Below are 18,340 nucleotides of genomic sequence, written 5' to 3'. Positions count from 1 at the left end.
AGTTTAACAGACGTGTACAACGAAATTATATACTTGATAGCTGTTTCAGCCAAAACTCATCCACCTAAGTTTATGTACTTGGCTGTCGGGCGAACTCATTGATAACGGGTCATTGTTTAACATTCCATTAGCTTCATGACAAAATGTCTGTTTTCAACTAATGGCAGTTTAAGCATTACACTGTTCCTGTCTTTGAAAACAGACTGATTCATACAACAGCAAACGTAATCTGTTGGCATTTATAGAGCACTTATCCTTGTAGTGCCCTATATGAACACTGTTCCTGGATTAAAAGACAGGAACAATAACCAATGCAGTGCAACTCAACAGTTTGACCAATTTGTCTACTTTTACAGAAAACGTTCTCCATTGCATTCAGAGTTATAGCTAGATTCAGGCCAAGCCCATTTTCCAAACCAAGAGTTACAGGGTGGCTAAATAGGGCTCTAATTGAAGCTCTTAACCTAACTTTGGAGAGGTTACTGCAGCTAATGCTGCATTTGAGAGTTAATCACCTTACTCTAAATAAACACTACAGCCTATTGAAGGAGAAATATTTTATTGTTTCCATATAATAGATTGACAGGTTTCACTGTGAAAAACAGTTGGATAAGATGTTACACGGTATCTCTCATGATTTTGGTCAGTTTCTGAATCTTGGATTTTGTTGACATGTCAGCATACTTATCCCCAATGCTGACAATCATTCCACCCAGAATTGATGGATCAGTCTAGGAAGAAGAAAAAGTTACACACATCTATTAAATGAAAATCCATTGGCCAAATATTCAATTGTCAATCTTTTCTATGCAGTAAATAAAAAGCTTTGTCTAATTAATAGTAATCTTGTTCTTGAAGTTACCATGATGCAAGTTTAGTAGTTATTAAATTCTGCTTTTGATTATAAATGCAGTGGCATTTTTAATCAAAAGCAGAATTTAATATGTATATCAAATTTTACTAGACCAAGAAAAACTAAAATGCATAAAAAATATTTACAATAGATCTTTCAATGGAGTCTGTACCTCAGATCTGCCTGTTGGTTACAGAAATTGCTTCACTTTATGGAATTTATTCACAAGCCATTAGTCCTTACCTTGGTCTCCAATTTCAAGACTTCTCCTTTAGCCAAGAAGCCACCCAAAGCTGTTTTTAATTCAGTGAGGGTGGCCTGATCCAAGGGCTGGGGAAGGGGGGGAGGGGGGGAGAAGAAGAGGGGAGAGAGAGAAGAAATTAAAAAAAATCAAAATCAAGACTACAGAAAATGAAGGACTGTATTTAAATATCCAATGTGCAAAAAATACCTGAATTTTCTATTCCCAAGCTTAATACACAACCTGGAGGAGCGGCTAAAGCAAGAAAGAGCGATGAGCGACACTTATGGGTAATAAACAGTGAACGTGGGAGAGCATAAAAAGTAGCATTTGTTTGGTGTGCCTTGGACCAGTTAGTTTTAGTTCTACTTAATTACATTAATAGATGTTATATCATTTAGGAATATGTCAAAAGCAACAATTTGATGTTAATATCTTACTGAAGCAAATAGCAGGAGTGCATGCTTTTGCCATTTTGACGGAGACTGTTTTTGATCAGCAAGACAGCTGTGCCTAGGTTATACAGGGAAAGTTTATTTTCTGCTGCAAACATGTACTAAAGATTGAAGATAGGAAAGATGGTTAAATTACTGAACTGGGACTCTACTCTCTGGATTGCAATTCCCAGCTTTGCCACAGGCTTCCTGTATGACCTTGGGCAGTCACCTCAGTTCCCCATCTACAAAATGGAGAGGATACTTTCCTACCTCACAGGGATATAGGAAGGATACAGTCAGGAATGTTTAAGGCATTCAGCTACTATGGAGATGGGGATCATACTGGAATCGGAGCAGATTTTGCAGAGAACATCAACAGTTATAGATTCTAGCTGTTCTGCTGGTAAGTTATTGAAAAAAATAAATTGTGACATCAGTGTCTTTAAAAGCCATAAAAGAGCAGGGATGGGCACAAGAGTGGTAATTTTAGCCACAGAAACTTAGTGCATAGACGAGAACTTGTGCACCCAAACACACATGCAAGCCTTTTCACATGTCCAGTAAGTCATTAACTAAGCTGTTCTTTCGGCTCACGACAATGCTAATGTCTGAAGTTGTGGACAGAGAGAGCTCGGTGTGCTTTGTGAACAAGAAATGGAAGCGTTGAATTACTTAGCCTGGCAAGGAAGTTAATTATAGCCCAGTCCTAGGTTTTCGGAGACTTACTAGGAAAAGTCATTGGCTGGCAACCTAGGAGGAACCAAAACTCTAACAAGACTAGAAGTATTTAATTACTGCCCACAGACGACCTAGTGACCTGTAGGTAAAAATGCAAGATCCACTGGTTCTCCAACCTGAGGCTCAAAACTTGAACAGCCTCCCACTTCCATTCCCCACAGACCAAGAGCAAAAGGAGCAGGTTTTCCTACCATTTCTGAGAAATTCCTCCTGTGGTTTTCCTCAACCATTTGTCCCCAATACTGCTCCTGGTTAATTATGTAAACACTGGGAAATAACCAGAGGTGAAAGTAAGCCGGTATGCCCTGGTACGGCATACCAGGGCAGCCCGGCTTCCCCAAGCAGCAATTTAAAGGGCCTGGGGCTCCCAGCAGCGGCTGGAGCCCCAGGCGCTTTAAATTGCTGCCAGAGCCCACTGCTGGAGCCCTGGGGTAGCGGCAGTGGGGCTCCGGGGGCTATTTAAAGGACTGGGGCTCCCGCTGCCTCTACTGCCCTGGGCCCTTTAAATAGCCACTGGAGCCCCGCCGCCACTACCCCCAGGGCTCCGGGGGCTATTTAAAGGGTCAGGGCAGTAGAAGCAGGTGGGTCCTGGGCCCTTTAAATAGCCCCCAGAGCCCTGGAGTAGCAGCGGGGCTCCGGGGGCTTTTTAAAGGGCCTGGGGCTCCTGCTGCCTCTCCGCCCCCGGCCCTTTAAATAGCCCCCAGAGCCCTGCTGTCAGAGCCCTGGGGTAGCAGCGGCAGCCGGGGGCTCCGGCAGTGGTTTAAAGGGCCCGGGGCAGTAGCGGCGGCTGAGCCCTGGGTCCTTTAAACTGCTGCCAGAGCCCCCGCCTGCTGCTGCTACCCCGGCAGGGGAGGGCACTTACTGATACAGGGCAGGCCGGGGCTGGCTCTGACCCCCCTCATCCCCACCCCTTCCACCCGAGGCCCCGCACCTTCCGGGGGCCAGAGCCAGCCCCAACCCAGCCCCGTACCACTAAGTCCCTATTTCTACTTTCACCCCTGGAAACAACTGAAGTCAGTTAAGGAAAAAAGTCCACAACAGTTTTGTTTTCTGGTCAATGGTTGCTGGGGATCTGAAAGCCTGTGTATAAGTAACTTTCATTCAGGTATCGTGGTGAACATGCAGTGCTGTTCATTTCTCAAGCACAGCCAAGCTCAACCTGTTCATGCTCCCTAGAGCAATTAAGCAAAAAAATTTGCAGCCCCCACCAATTAAGCCCAATCCTGCAGTTCTTATGTTTCTAACTTACATTAGCAGTGGTGATTGAGCAGAGCACTTCTCCACGGTGTGCACCCATGATCTTTCCAAAAGCAGAAATTACACCAGGAGTCTGTTGCAAGCGACCATTTTCAGCAAGCACTTCTGGAAAAAGACGTTGCAATGTTTAAAACAAGTTACGCATGAAAAATATATTCAATACAAACTGAGTTAAGAATGCAAAAGAGCAAACCACAGCAAATACCAAAATGCTTCAATAGTTTCATTTTACCTAGACACTTAAGAAATTAAGACAATCCAAATAAGTTTGGTCATGAATACTTAATAGTATTTGCCAGTGTAATGCTCAGACTATAGTTATATCAATGACTACTTACTCATAAAGTTGATAGTGATTGGAGACAATTTATCTTTTACTAAAACATCATTTATGGTTTTTTGTTTAATTACACTCTTTATATGAGGATTCACGACAACACTAGACAATTTGGGGTCCTTCAGAAGTGTCTAAAAAAGATAAAACAGATAACATGATCACCAATAGAAAACCTGGTACACCCATTTTACACACATCCTTGGAAGATGCACAGGTTTAAATCAACTAAATGAGGAGGAACATGGAAAGTTTCAAAGCAGAGTAGAAACTTCTACAAACTTCTAATAAAAAGCTTCTTATAAATCTTTCCTGACTTACTGAGCTGGATATACAAGGAGAAAATCCCCCACGCCCAAAGCATAGAAGAGTCTGATGAAAAATCCCAGGACAAGTCTACACTACAGAATTACTGCAATATAATTAAACTGCTCAGAGGTGTGAATAATCCACACCTCTGAGCAACGTAATTATACTGACTTAAGTGGTCGTGTAGACAGCACTATGTCGGCAGGAGAGCTTTTTCCCACCAACATAGCTACCGCCTCTTGCAGAGGTGGATTAATTATACCAATGGGAGAGCTCTCTTTCGTTAGCGGAGAGTGTCTTCATTAAAGCACTACGGCGGCACAGCTGCAGTGTTTTTAGTGTAGACCTGCCCCCAGGAACTAAAAAGCTAGGAAGTGAAGATAACCAGAATATGCAAGTGTGAAAGCGACAAGTGTAGATTTAAACAACAACAACAACAACAAACAAACAAACACCACAAAGGCTATATCTACACAGCCCCACAGTGCAGACAATGGGGGTGTGAATTATACATCACACCTAAATGTTGTGCTCTAGCTGTATGGACATTGCTGGCACAAGCTAAAATGGTATTTAGTTTGCATTAACGTAATCCTCTTTCAAACAGGACTCTTCACATTTTCTATTAAGGCAAGGGTCAATATTGAGAACTAGACCAGAAAAGCAACAGCATGTGTTTAATACTAATCATATATTCTATATATGAATGATGTTTTTAAATTTGCAATATTTAGGATTTGCTAAAGACTGAGAAATTCCTCCTCCATAATTGAAAAGGGGGGAAAACAGTATAAGAAAAACCATTTCCACAACATTTAATTTATAGCTTAATTTTAAATTGTTTAGAGAAGTAACTGTACAAGACCTACTTACCAATACCCGACTAAGCTCCTTTTCTACCTGGTCCAGTTTCTTCTGCTTAGAAGCAGCAGAGTAGAGAGCAGTAGCATAGCGACCTTCCAGTCCATAAACCTGGATTGGAGGCTTGAAAAACAGAAGAGTCAAATTAGTGACTCCTAATGCTTGAGACAGTTACTAACTCAGAGCAGGTTTAACATCAGGAGATGCAGGACTTTCTTCTTGAAAAACAACCTACCCTTAAAGGTTTTGACCTACCACAAATGAAGTGAAAAATAAGAGCTTTTAAAAGTCTGCTGTTGTCTAGTTGCATTTTTTGAAGGGGGGGGGGGGAGAGAAGGGGTATTCATGGGATAGGTGATATGAATGGCTTAGCTCCCTGCACTTTTTGGATGACATTAAACAAAAGGCGATGGAGGGCTGCACTCACTCTCTGGGGTTAGGCCCCCTGGCCCCACTGCCTCCTGGAACCATACCTCTGAGCCTTCTTTCTGTCAGCCCCTCTGGGAGTCCACTCACACTGGACCCACGAGGTCGCCACACCCAGAGGGAGCAATGCCACCCCACGGTGACTCTCAGCATAAAAAAGAAGGGTTTACTGTACATATGAACACAGCACAGGCAGTTCTCAGGGCCCTCAAGCCTAGAAAGTCTCAGCACTGTGCAACTAGGTGGCTCAGGCTGCTCTTTGACCCCAGTCCAGAAGTGACCTCCTTCCAGCAAACCACCCTATATCACCTTCCCCACAGCCCGTCCTCCGTCCTCCTTCTTCGGTCCAAGCAAACAGAACACCTGGGCCCTCTCTCTCCAGTCCTTTGTTCCCGTTGGCCAGAACCAGCTGCCTTTCTGCCCAATTTTAGTGGAAGGGTCAACTAAACTCCCAAAGTCAATAGGAGTTTGATTGGGTTCCACAACATATAATTAGCAACTGTCACACACTATGCCACTGCACTAAACCAGGATTTTCCTGAGAGACTAGTAATTTTGGGTGCCCATCTTGAAACACCTTGAAGGGGCTTGATTCTCAGAAAGTAGTGAATACCCACTATCAGAGTTCGGGCCTGTTCATGTGTGTTAAGCTAGTCACAAAAAAAACCCTAGTCACTTGAAAAAAAATCTTGACACCTGTAGATAAAATATTTAACTCCATTTTCTCAATAACTCTTTGGGATGCCTTTGGTATAATCATCAAGTTTAACTTCCCATTGAGCTTCTCATATTTAAAACTGTATGAATTAGTTACAGTGTTTAAAAGGTTGCAGCAGTCTTGTTTTCACTCAGATCACTTTAAGCAGGAAGCCCTTGTAAAGAGCTTTTACCACCTTTAAAAGGAATTCCTGTTTTGATAGAGACTTATTTCTACTACTGCTGCTACACTGGAAGCTACGGAGACACAGAGAACCTGTCCTGGTACTGGACAGACCCCATAGGATTAAGGAGGCAGCACTATCTACACTGAGAAAAAGGATCTATTGTCATACCCCATGGCAAAGAACAGGGCAGTTGAAATTCATGCAAACTAACTGTACAAGTAACGGACAAAAATGAATAGCTAAGAACTGGCAAGTGGTAAGATACTTCAGGCATTCTCCCACATATCAGAACTATAAGAGGAACAAAAATAACCAGCTTGAGAATAACACATTAGCATCACTGAGGCCTGGTCTACACTAAGGGGGGGGGGGAGGGGGTGTCGATGTAAGATATGCAACTTCAGCTACGGGAATACCGTAGCTGAAGTTGACATATCTTATTCCGACTTACCTCCCATCCTCACGGCGCGGGATTGACAGCCGCGGCTCCCCCGTCGACTCCACTACCGCCGGTGGAGTTCCGAAGTCGACGGGGAGCGCATTCGGGGATCAATATATTGCGTCTTAACGAGTCGTGATATATCGATCCCCGATAAATCGATCGCTACCCGCCGATACGGTGGGTAGTCTGGACGTACTCTGAGTAACCTATAGGCATTCCAATTAAATAGAATTACTATTGCATTATGCAAACAAGTAATCAAGGGGCTTAAATCTGTTCCATGAGAGATGTCTCAATTAACTGCAGGTAGTTTTTCAGGTAAATGAGGCAGAGACACTCTTGGGATTCACACTCTGTGCATAGACACAGCCAATCTAGTACACACTGAACCAACAATACCGCATTTGTGTCTCCTATGAAGCGAAGTTAAAGGAACTTGCTAGTTGAAGAAGTGATCACACCTCCCTAGGAACAGCAAAGCCCGGGCATAACAGTGTGTGACAAATATCCAACATAGGCCAGTTGAAATTGCCCCGGGAAACTCCCTGCGCGATCACACACTTGTAGCGATCCTACCTTTACCAGCTGGGACGCGGGCCTGGCAAGGGCGGTGCTGAAGAAGCGCAGCTAGAAGAAAGGGGGGGGGGGGGGTCACATTTAATTTTCCTCAACAAGAAAGTGAGTCAGGAGGAAAAACACCCGCGAGCCGGAGCCGGCGCCGGCGCGTCTCACCATCGCTTGGGCCACGGGCTCGCCGGGCGACCCCCCGAGCCGCCTTCCGGGCCCGAGCGAGCCCCGCGGTCACAGCCCGGCCCCGCGCTGCCCGGGGCAGCCGAGTCCCACCAACCCGCCCGGGCGCCCCAGCCAGGAGAGAACCCAGGAGTCCGGGCCCGCTCGCGGCAGGGGGGGGGAGCAGCGGCCACCGGGCCCGGCCGAGGAGCCCATGGACCCCGGGGCGGTGAGGTCCGGCCCCTTCCCGCTCGGGTCCCCGCGAGCCCGGCTCCGCTGTCGGTCACCTTCCCCGGGAGCCCCGCGGCCGCCGCCATAGTCTCCTGCTGCTCTAGGTCAAACCGGGGCCCTCGCTCGGGGGCGGCTAGGACGCATGCGCACTACTACCCAGACCCCGCCGCGGGGCACTCTGGGAAAACGAGTCCTGGGGCCCCGCGCGCTCCTGGGAATTGTAGTTTGTCAGCGAGCGCCGGCGCCGCACGGGAGGGGGGCGGAAGGGACGTGACGCAAAGCCTTGGGCGGAAATAGCGTCAGCCCTGGGCACCATGAGTCAGCCCCCCGGGAACATGAGCTGGACTCGGAACCCCTGAGACAGTCTCACCCCGCCAGTGCGGTGTAGAAACGTTCTGCTTGGGTTGGACTGAGCGTGCGCAGAGCGACTGTGCCCTCTCGTCTCCTCGCTGAGAGCCCCCCTCTGTTACTCGCTCCTCGTAGGGAAGCTGTTCCCGGCCCCTGGTCCGTGTAGGTGCCTTTTCCTTGCCTGAACCTTGGCCAATATACAGCCTCTTTTCTGCGATGGGGCGGCCACAGCTGCACGCAGCGTTCAAGGCGCACACCCACCATGGATTTATATAGCGGCCACATGATATTGTCTGTCCAGTTCTCTGCCCCTTTCCTAATGATGCCCAGCATTCTGTTCGCTTGTTTGACTGACGATGCACATTGAGTGGATGTTTTCAGAGAACTATCCACAATGGCTCCAAGATCTCGTTCTCCAGTGGTAACAGCTAATTTAGACCCCATCATTTTATATGTATAGTTGAGATTATGTTTTCCAAGGTGCATTACTTTGCATTTCTCAATGTTAAATTTCATCTGCCATTTTGTTGGCCCAGTCACCCAGTTTTGAGGGATCCTTTTGTAGCTCTTTGCAGTCTGCCTAGGTCTTAACTATCGTGAGTAATTTTATATCACCTGCAAATTTTGCCCCTTCACTGTTTACCCCTTTTTTAATATCATTTATGAATATGTTGAATAGGACTGGGCCCAGAACAGATCCCTGGGGGACACCACTATTTACCTCTCTCCATTTTGAAAACTGACCATTTATACCTACACTTGGTTTCCTATCTTTTAACCAGTTACCAATCCTCTTATCCCATGGCAACTTACTTTGCGTAAGAGCCTTTGGTGAGGGACCTTGTCAAAGGCTTTCTGAAAATCTAAGTACACTATATCCACTGGATCTCCTTGGTCCACAGGCTTGTTGACCACTTCAAAGAATTCTAGTAGATTGGTGAGGCATGATTTCTCTTTACTAAAACCATGTTGACTCTTCCTCAACAAATTATGTTCATTTATATGTCTGAAAATATTGTTCTTTATTATAGTTTCAACCAGCTTGCCCGGTACTGAAGTCAGGCTTACAGGCCTGTAATTGCCGGGATCACCTCTGGAGCCCTTTTTAAAAATTGGCGTCTCATTAGCTTTCCAGTCAGCTGGTACAGAAGCTGATTTAAATGATAGGTTACAGACTACAGTTAGTAGTTCTGCAATTGCACATTAGAGTTCCTTCAGAACTCTTGGGCGAATACCATCTGGTCCTGGTGACTTATTGCTTTATCAATTTGTTCCAAAACCTCCTCTAATGATACCTCAATCTGGGACAGTTCCTCAGATCTGTCACCTAAGAAGAATGGCTCAGGTTTGGGAATCTCCCTCACATCCTCAGCCGTGAAGACCAATGCAAAGAATTCATTTAGTTTCTCAGCAATGGCTTTATCGTCCTTGAGTGCTCCTTTAGCACCTTGATCGTCCAGTGGCCCCACTGGTTGTTTAGCGAGCTTCCTGCTTCTGATATACTTAAAAAAAAAATTGCCATTACATTTTGAGTCTTTGGCTAACTGTTCCTCAAATTCTTTTTTGGCCTTCCTAATTGTATTTTTACACTTCATTTGCCAGTGTTTATGCTCCTTTCTATTTTCCTCACTAGGATTTAACTTCCACTTTTTAAAGGATGCCTTTTTGCCTCTCACTGCTTCTTTTACTTTGTTGTTTAGCCACGGTGGCACTTTTTTGGTTCTCTTACTATGTTTTTTAATTTGGGGTATACATTTAAGTTGAGCCTCTATTATGGTGTCTTTAAAAAGTTTCCACGCAGCTTGCAGAGATTTCACTTTTGGCACTGTACCCTTTAATTTCTGCTTAACTAACCTCCTCATTTTTGTGTAGTTCCCCTTTCTGAAATTAAATGCTTCAGTGTTGGGCCGCTTTGGTGTTTTTCCTGCCACAGGGATGTTAAATTTAATTATGTTATGGTCACTGTTACCAAGTGGTCCAGCTATATTCACCTCTTGGACCAGATCCTGTGCTCCACTTAGGACTAAATCAAGAATTGCTTCTCCTCTGGTGGGTTCCAGGACCAGCTGCTCCAAGAAGCAGTCATTTAAGGGTCAAGAAACTTTATCTCTGCATCTCGTCCTGAGGTGACATGTACCCAGTCAATACGGGGATAATTGAAGCCCCCAATTATTATTATTGAGTTTTTTATTTTAATAGCCTCCCTAAGCATCTCACAGTCACCAACACCATCCTGGTCAGGTGGTCGGCAATATATCCCTACCGCTATATTCTTATTATTAGAGCATGGAATTTCTATCCATAGAGATTCTATGGTACAGTTTGATTCATTTACGATTTTTGCTTCATTTGATTCTAAGCTTTCTTTCACATATAATGCCACTCCCCCACCAGCACGACCTGTTCTGTCCTTCTGATATATTTTGTACCCTGGTATTACTGTATCCCATTGATTATCCTCATTCCACCAAGTTTCTATGATGCCTATTATATCAATATCCTCATTTAATACGAGGCACTCTAGTTCACCCATTTTATTATTTAGACTTCTAGCATTGGTATATAAGCACTTTAAAGCTTGTCTTCTTTTAGCTGTTTGCCATTACATAATGTAATTGAATGGGACTCTTTTTTATTTGACTGTTTCTGATCAGACCCTGCCTGAATTTTATCATTTTCCATCATCTCGTCCTCACTAGGACATAGAGATTCTCTATTAATAGATCCTCCCCTAAGGGATGTCTGAACCACGTGCTCTTCCACATTTGTCAGCTTTCCCCCAGTCCTTAGTTTAAAAACTGCTCTACGACCTTTTTAATTTTAAGAACCAGCAATCTGCTTCCATTTTGGTTTAGGTGGAGCCCATCCTTCTTGTATAGGCTCCTCCTTTCCCAAAAGTTTCCCCAGTTCCTAATAAATCTAAACCCCTCCTCTCTACACCATCATCTCATCCACGCATTGAGACTCTGCAGTTCTGCCTGTCTAACTGGCCCTGCGTGTGGAACTGGGAGCATCTCAGGGTATGTCTACACTACGGGATTAATCCGAATTTAGATAATTCGAATTTGGGAAACAGGTTGTATAAATTCGATTGTTCGTGGCCACACTAAGCACCTTAATTCGGTTTTTAACCACATTAATTCGGTGGTGTGCGGCCACACTACCCCATTAATTTAAACACAGTAATTCGGTGGTGTGCGGCCACACTAACCCTAATTCGAATTAACAAAATCGATTTAGGCACTACTCCGCTCGTCGAGGTGGAGTACAGAAATCGATTTTAAGTGCCCTTTAATTCGAATTAACTGGCTCTGTAGTGTGGACGGGTGAAGGGTTAATTCGGATTAACGCAGCTAAATCCGAATTAAAGTCGTAGTGTCAGAGAATGCTACCATGGAGGTCCTGGACTTCAATCTCTTACCTAGCAGCCTAAATTTGGCCTCCAGGACCTCTCTCCTATCCTTCCCTATGTCATTGGTACCGACATGTACCACGACCACTGGCTCCTCCCCAGCACTACACATAAATCTATCTAGATGTCTCAAGAGTTCCGCAACCTTCGCATCAGGCAGGCAAGTCACCATGCGGTTCTCCCGGTCATCGCAAACCCAGCTATCTATGTTTCTAATGATCAAATCTCCCATTACTAACACCTGTCTCTTTCTAATAGCTGGAGTTCCCTCCCCTGGAGAGATATCCTCAGTGCGAGAGGATACCCCAACATCATCTGGAAGGAGGGTCCCAACTATGGTATTGTTTCCCTCTGCTCCAGTTAGATGCTCTCCTCCCTGGGACTTTCATCCTCCTCAACAACACAGAGGCTGTCAGACCAGGGGTGGGACTGTTCTACTGTGTCTCATCAATGTACCTCTCTGTCTCCCGCAGCTCCTCCAGTTTAGCCACTCTGGTCTCCAAAGCCTGTACACGGTCTCTGAGGGCTAAGAGCTCCTTGCACCGAATTCACGCATATGCCACCTGCCCATAGGGCAGGTATTTGTACATGCTGCATTGGGTGCAATAAACTGGGTAGCCCCCACTCTGTTGCTAGACTTCTGCCTTCTCTTTTTACTCCTGCAGCTGGTTCCTTTGTTGTTGCTTTGTTTATATCAAGGGGGTGTTTTTGGCTTTTAAGTTTAAAGAATGTTGAATTCTAGCCGCTGCTCACACTCCCCCAGTAAAATCCCTCGCAAAACTCCCCTGTTAGCCGCTCCTGTTCGCTAGCTCCTCTGGTCGCTGGGGAGGATGGAGCAGCTGGAGGTGGAGGCAGAGGCAGGAGAGGGGCTGAGCAGCAAACTGGGGTGGGGGAATAGGAGCCGAGGTTAAGCCCAGGGGGGAGGCACTGCCAAGGGGTGGCAGAGGGCACAGGGAGGGGCAAAGGGGTGACAGTTATCCTGGTGGGATGAGCCACCTGCCCTGTTTGCAAAAATGGGGGGAAAGGGGGTGGTAGAGGAGATTTTATAGGGTTGCCAACTTTCCAACAGCACAAAACCAAACACCCTTGCCCCCCCATGCCCTGCCCCTTCCCCTCGGTCCCGCCCACCGCTCACTCCATCCCCCTCCCTCCGTCGCTCACTCTCCCCCACCCTCACTCACTTTCACTGGGCTGGGGACTGGGGATGCAGGAGGGGTGTGGGCTCTGGAGTGGGGCCAGGGATGAGGGGTTTGGGGTACAGGAGGGGGCTCTGTGCTGGGACCGAGGGGTTTGGACGGTGGGAGGGGAATCAGGGCTGGGACAGGGAGTTGGGGTGCAGAGGGGGTGTGAGGGCTCCAGCTGGGGGTGCGAGCTCTGGGTGGGGCTGGGGCTGAAGATTTTGGGGTGCAGGAGGGAGCTCCAGGCTGGGGCTGAGGGGTTCAGAATGTGGGAGGGGGCTCCGGGCTGGGGTTTGGGGCGTGGGGCGCAGGGACACAGGCTCCGGGCAGCGCTTACTTCAATCAGCTCCTGGAAGCAGCGGCATGTCCCCCTCCGGCTCCTACGCAGAGGCGCGGCCAGGCAGCTCTGTGCACTGCCCCATTGCAGGCACCGCCCCCGCAGCTCCCATTGGCCGTGGTTCCTGGCCAATGGGAACTGAGGGGGCGGTGCTTGGGGCAGGGGCAGCGTGTGGAGCCCCCTGGCTACTCCTATGCATAGGAGCCAGAGGGGGAATATGCTGCTGCTTCCAGGAGTTGCGCGGCACGGACGCTAGCAGGGAGCCTGCCAGGCCCGCTGTGCAGCGCTGCCAACCGGACAGCCAACAGCCCGGTCAGCGGTGCTGACGGGAGCCACCAGAATCCCTTTTCAACTGGGTATTCCAGTTGAAAACTGGACACCTGGTCGCCCTAGGCTTTTGTTTCCCCTCTCATTGGACAGTATGTGTCAGCACCTGCTTCCTAGGGCTGGGGTTTTAAAGGCACAGGCAACCCAATGCCTAGGCACTGCTGCTCCTCTCTATCTGCTGTAACGTACGGAGGTGCTACAGGATACTTGATCTGGTGAAATGGTTTACATATACCCCCTCAAAAACTGCGTGTCACACATTTTGAGTATCAGTTTAGATGTCTTCATAAAGTCTCATAGCAATTCACAAATTTGTCTTTGCTGAATTCCCTGAATTGCACCCCCTTCTTTGTAATCCATTTTAAACATAGTTTTGTTCCTTTTAATTGTTTACCTTTGTTATCATTGTGCAGATGCATGTCATTGTGCTACTTAATTTATATTTTAATAGCCACAGGCACTGGCTTCCTCTGGGCCCCGGGGGTGCTCAACCCCCCTGCTCTGCCCTTGACCTCCCCAACCCGACTCCTTCCCCCAAGTCCCCACCTCCACCCCCACCCCACTCCTTCTCCCAAACCCCCATCCCACCCTGCCTCTTCCCTCCTCCGTTCCAACCCCTCCTCCAAACGTACCCTGTCCCCCTTCCCCCCAGCACCTCCTGCACATTGTGGAACAGCTGGCTGCTGGTGGGTGCTAAGCACCCACTATGTGTGCTCCTGCCCTGGAGGAACCACAGAATCGGCACCTATTTTTAATAGCAAATACTCATCGAAAATATTTATAAGTAAATAGTTGCTAGTGGCTTTAGCAATGACACGTGTTATTCGTATATCACTGGCTATGGTTTTTACTGTGATTTTTAATTTGGAGTTTTTAATTTTAACTTTTTCTTCTTATTTTTATGGCACAAGTTTATTCTGTTGGATCATTGTGGCTTCCAGTCTGACTGATTTCCTGGTCTGGTGTCAAAACTTTGTTTTCATTTGATCCACCAATGGGGATTGCCTTTTGCAACTGTTATTTTGCCTCTCAGTCTAGCCCTTAGTGCTTTTTTGCATGTCATTGCTTGTGTGTAGAACTTGATTCTCAAATATTCAATAAGGGCAGTATGTGATTTCATATTAAATCCTTCTCAAAGGCAAAAAGCTACTGTAATTTTTGCTGAACATAAGAACGGCCATACTGGGTCAGACCAATGGTCCTTCTAGCTCAGTATCCTGTCTTCCGACAGTGGTCCATGCCAGGTGCTGCAGGGGGAATGAACAGAACAGGCAATCGAGTAACCCATCCCCTGTCATCCACTCCCAGCATATGTTAGTCAGAGGTTTAGGGACACCCAGAGCTTGAGGTTGCATCCCTGATCATCTTGGCTAATAGCCATTGATGGACCTATCCTGAGGAACTGATCCAATAATTTTTTTTAAACCAGTTATAGTTTTGGTCTTCACAACATAATGAACACTCATCTACAGCCCCAACATAGCTTGACAACCACAAGAATTCAAAAATCATGAGTTACACAGCCTCAAGTAATGAAATTTTAAAAGAATAAATGATATTGGGTTCTTTTTATTTGCCTCTTTGTTCCTGAGCCTTTAGGGTGCAGTAGGCCCAGTTCCACAAAAGCAGGAGCTTTAACAACTGAATGAATCTTGATCCAGATTCATACTTTTCCTGTTACCTCTCCCACACATTATGCCATATCTACACTACAAACTTATGTTAACTTAAGTTACATCAGCATAGAGTCGCCACAATTTGTATGCCACTTGTGCACATGCCTACTTGACTCTTTGTGTCAGCGGTGAGCGTACTTACCAGATGCGCTTATATCAATTCAGAGCGTGGTGCAGCATGGATAGGTAGCCCACTGTGCAACTCGCTACTGTCCAGAACTTTGGGAAGTTTTGGCAACTCATGGTGGGGCCCAAATGGGTCGCACAGGGGTGACTGGGATCATGGGATCAACTTCCCATAATGCAGTGTTCACCATCCCCTAACTTTATATGTAAAATTATACATAATTTCTGCACCTTTTTTCCTAAATCCCACAAATCCACGTGGCCCTCCTCATTGTCTGCCATCTCTGACAGAAGCATGGAACCTGCACATCTCTGCACTATTGTCATGAGCGTTGCAAGCCAGGGTGTGCCATCCTGCAGTGTTTGCTGAGCCTCAAGAATAGACGTGCGGAACAGATTGCTGTGGGACATAGCGACAACCAGTTCAACTTGTTGGTAGCATTCATGGAGCAGCTGCAAATGGTGGAGTACTGGTTCTGGGCCCGAGAAACAAGTTCCAAGTGGTGGGATCGCATAGTAATGCAGGTCTGGGATGAGCAGTGCCTGCAGAACTTTTGGATGCTCAAGGCCACATTCCTGGATCTGTGTCCTACGCTCGTCAAAATGAGAGCTGCACTGACAGTGGAGAAGCGAATATAGATTACACTGTGGAAACTTGCAACACCAGATTGCTACCAGTCAGTCAGAGGTCTCTCAACTAAATACAAGGTGGAATGGATTTCTTTATTAGAAGTACACACATATTGTAAGAGACCATTCCATGTTCAGTGGCCTGTTATACCTCTCCAGTCAGAAGAGAACAAAACAGTGTTAGTGGGTTACAGAATGTTGTCTCTTACAACTTTCTTAAGTTACCATAGCAATATTTGTGAGTTGATGATTGCGATAGCCCCAAGGGCAGAGGTCCCCAAAGTGTGGGTCACGCCCCCCCGAGGGGGCATGGAGGACCATCGGGGGTGTGTGTGTGCAGCGGAGCTGGGCCAGCTGGGGGTGGGGAGGGAGCGCCACCCAGCCCCTCCCTGCTCCCTGCTCTGCTCCAGTCTGGCCCCCAGCCGCGTCCCTGGCTCCCGGCCCTGTGTGCACCTCACCCTGTCCCCAGCCGCGGCTGCTGGCCGCAGCTCCGTTCCTGGCCTGCGGGCAAGACGGAGTGGAGCCACACCTGGCTGCTGGCCCAGCTTCAGGCTCCCACCACAGCCTGGCTGCAGCTCTGCTCCCGCTCCCAGCTGCGGCCCTGGCCCCCTTACCCCTGTCTGCATCCTCCCATCCCCAGAGCCACAGTCCCACTCCCGGCCCTGGCTCAGGGTGGCTGGTGGGGGGGAGGGGTCCAACAGGGATAAGGGAGTGTAACCATCAAAAGTTTGGGACCGCTGCCGAAAGGTGTGAGGACACAGTCTGATAGGCTGCAAGAAAGATGTTTTCAACTCACTTATAACTCTGTGATGTTGTGTGTCTGCACATGTGCAGAGTGCAGTACTATCAATACCCCCAGAAACATCCAGGAGTAGGGTGTGGCAGTTACTAGACATGCTTTTTTTTTTTTTTTTTTTTTGGTATTTGCATAGACAGTTTTTGTTGTGGGCAATCCACCTGGCAGGTCACTATAGCTGAGCCAATCAGGTCTCAAGGGGGGAAATGTTATAAATAAATCATCTTAACACAGCCATGGAATGCGTTACCTAGGGAGGTGGTGGAGTCTCCTTCTGTCATAACTATAAAGGGAAGGGTAACAGCTCTCCTGTGTACAGTACTATAAAATCCCTCCTTGCCAGAGACTCCAAAATCCTTTTACTTGTAAAGGGTTAAGAAGCTTGGGTAACCTGGCTGACACCTGACCCAAAGGACCAATAAGGGGACAAGATACTTTCAAATCTTGGGGGGGGGGGAAAGGCTTTTGTTTGTGCTCTTTGTTTAGGGGGTTGTTCGCTCTTGGGACTGAGAGGGACCAGACATCAATCCAGGTTCTCCACATCTTTCTAAACAAGTCTCTCCTATTTCAAACTTGTAAGTAAATAGCCAGGCAAGGTGTATTAGTTTTCCTTTGTTTTCTCAACTTGTAAATGTACCTTTTACTAGAGTGTTTATCTTTGTTTGCTGTACTTTGAACCTGAGGCTAGAGGGAGGTCCTCTGAGCTCTTTAAGTTTGATTACCCTGTAAAGTTATTTTCCATACTGATTTTACAGAGATGATTTTTACCTTTTTCTTTAATTAAAAGCCTTCTTTTTAAGAACCTGATTGATCTTTCCTTGTTTTAGATCCAAGGGGGTTGGATCTGTATTCACCAGGAGTTGGTGGGAGAAAGGAGGGGGATGGTCAATTTCTCCTTGTTTTAAGATCCAAGGGGTTTGGATCTGTATTCACCAGGAGTTGGTGGGAGAAAGGAGGGAGATGGTTAATTTCTCCTTGTCTTAAAATCCAAGGGGTTTGGATCTGTATTCACCAGGGAATTGGTGAAAGATTTCTCAAGGCTTCCCAGGGAAGGGAATTAGCTTTGGGAATGTTGGCAGCGGACCAGATCTAAGCTGGTAGTTAAGCTTAGAAGTCTTCATGCAGGCCCCCACAGTTGTACCCTAAAGTTCAAAGTGGGGATACAGCCTTGACACCTTCCTTGGAGGTTTTTAAGGCCCGGCTTGACAAAGCCCTGGCTGGGATGATTTAGTTGGGAATTGGTCCTGCTTTGAGCAGGGGGTTGGACTAGATGACCTCCTGAGGTCCCTTCCAGCCCTGATATTCTATGATTCATGTCACATTAGTGGCTCTTTTTCCCTGCAGGAGCAAGCACATGTCTGCTGTGAGGGCTGCATTTGGTGACAACACTGAGGAATCTTGAAAAGAAGGAGGAGCTGATGTTGTTATCAACAACTGAAGAAGCCCGATGTGTACAGTATATATTATGTCCACATTATACAGACATAGGCTTTTTCCTCGCTGCTAAAAAAGTTTGATTTTTTTATCACCTTGCAGTAACAAAGGTGTCTGAGCTACTCTGAAGTAACAACACAATGAGGACAAGGCACTTGAATTTTAGCAGTCAGGGAAAAGGCTCAAGAAAATGTCTCAAAAATAAGATCAGAGAGCAATGCACTGACATGCATGCGCCATGGTACAGAAGTGTAAATTTTGTGTTGAAACCTTGTGTACAATGACAAAAGGGGGAAGTCTGTATAAAGCACAAAGGTAGATTTTCTGCCTATTA

General features: G+C 46.7%; 1 protein-coding gene across 1 annotated transcript; it reads right to left on the bottom strand.

The window, feature by feature from the left end:
* Nucleotides 1–542: 542 nt before the first annotated feature.
* Nucleotides 543–7,884, bottom strand: ATP5PO (ATP synthase peripheral stalk subunit OSCP). The gene is made up of 7 exons (XM_026652096.1): nucleotides 7,799–7,884; nucleotides 7,359–7,409; nucleotides 5,043–5,153; nucleotides 3,865–3,994; nucleotides 3,519–3,631; nucleotides 1,097–1,183; nucleotides 543–731 (listed from the first exon to the last, which is right to left on the bottom strand). Exons 1-7 carry the CDS (start codon nucleotides 7,826–7,828, stop codon nucleotides 618–620), a joined length of 636 nt encoding a protein of 211 aa, XP_026507881.1. The 5' UTR covers nucleotides 7,829–7,884; the 3' UTR covers nucleotides 543–617.
* Nucleotides 7,885–18,340: the final 10,456 nt, after the last annotated feature.

Source organism: Terrapene carolina, unplaced genomic scaffold (genome assembly GCF_002925995.2).
Source record: "Terrapene carolina triunguis isolate 2854851 unplaced genomic scaffold, T_m_triunguis-2.0 Scaffold31, whole genome shotgun sequence".
Taxonomy (NCBI): domain Eukaryota; kingdom Metazoa; phylum Chordata; order Testudines; family Emydidae; genus Terrapene; species Terrapene triunguis.
The sequence above is the reverse complement of the archived record's forward strand: the minus strand, read 5'-3'. Positions and strand labels throughout refer to the sequence as shown.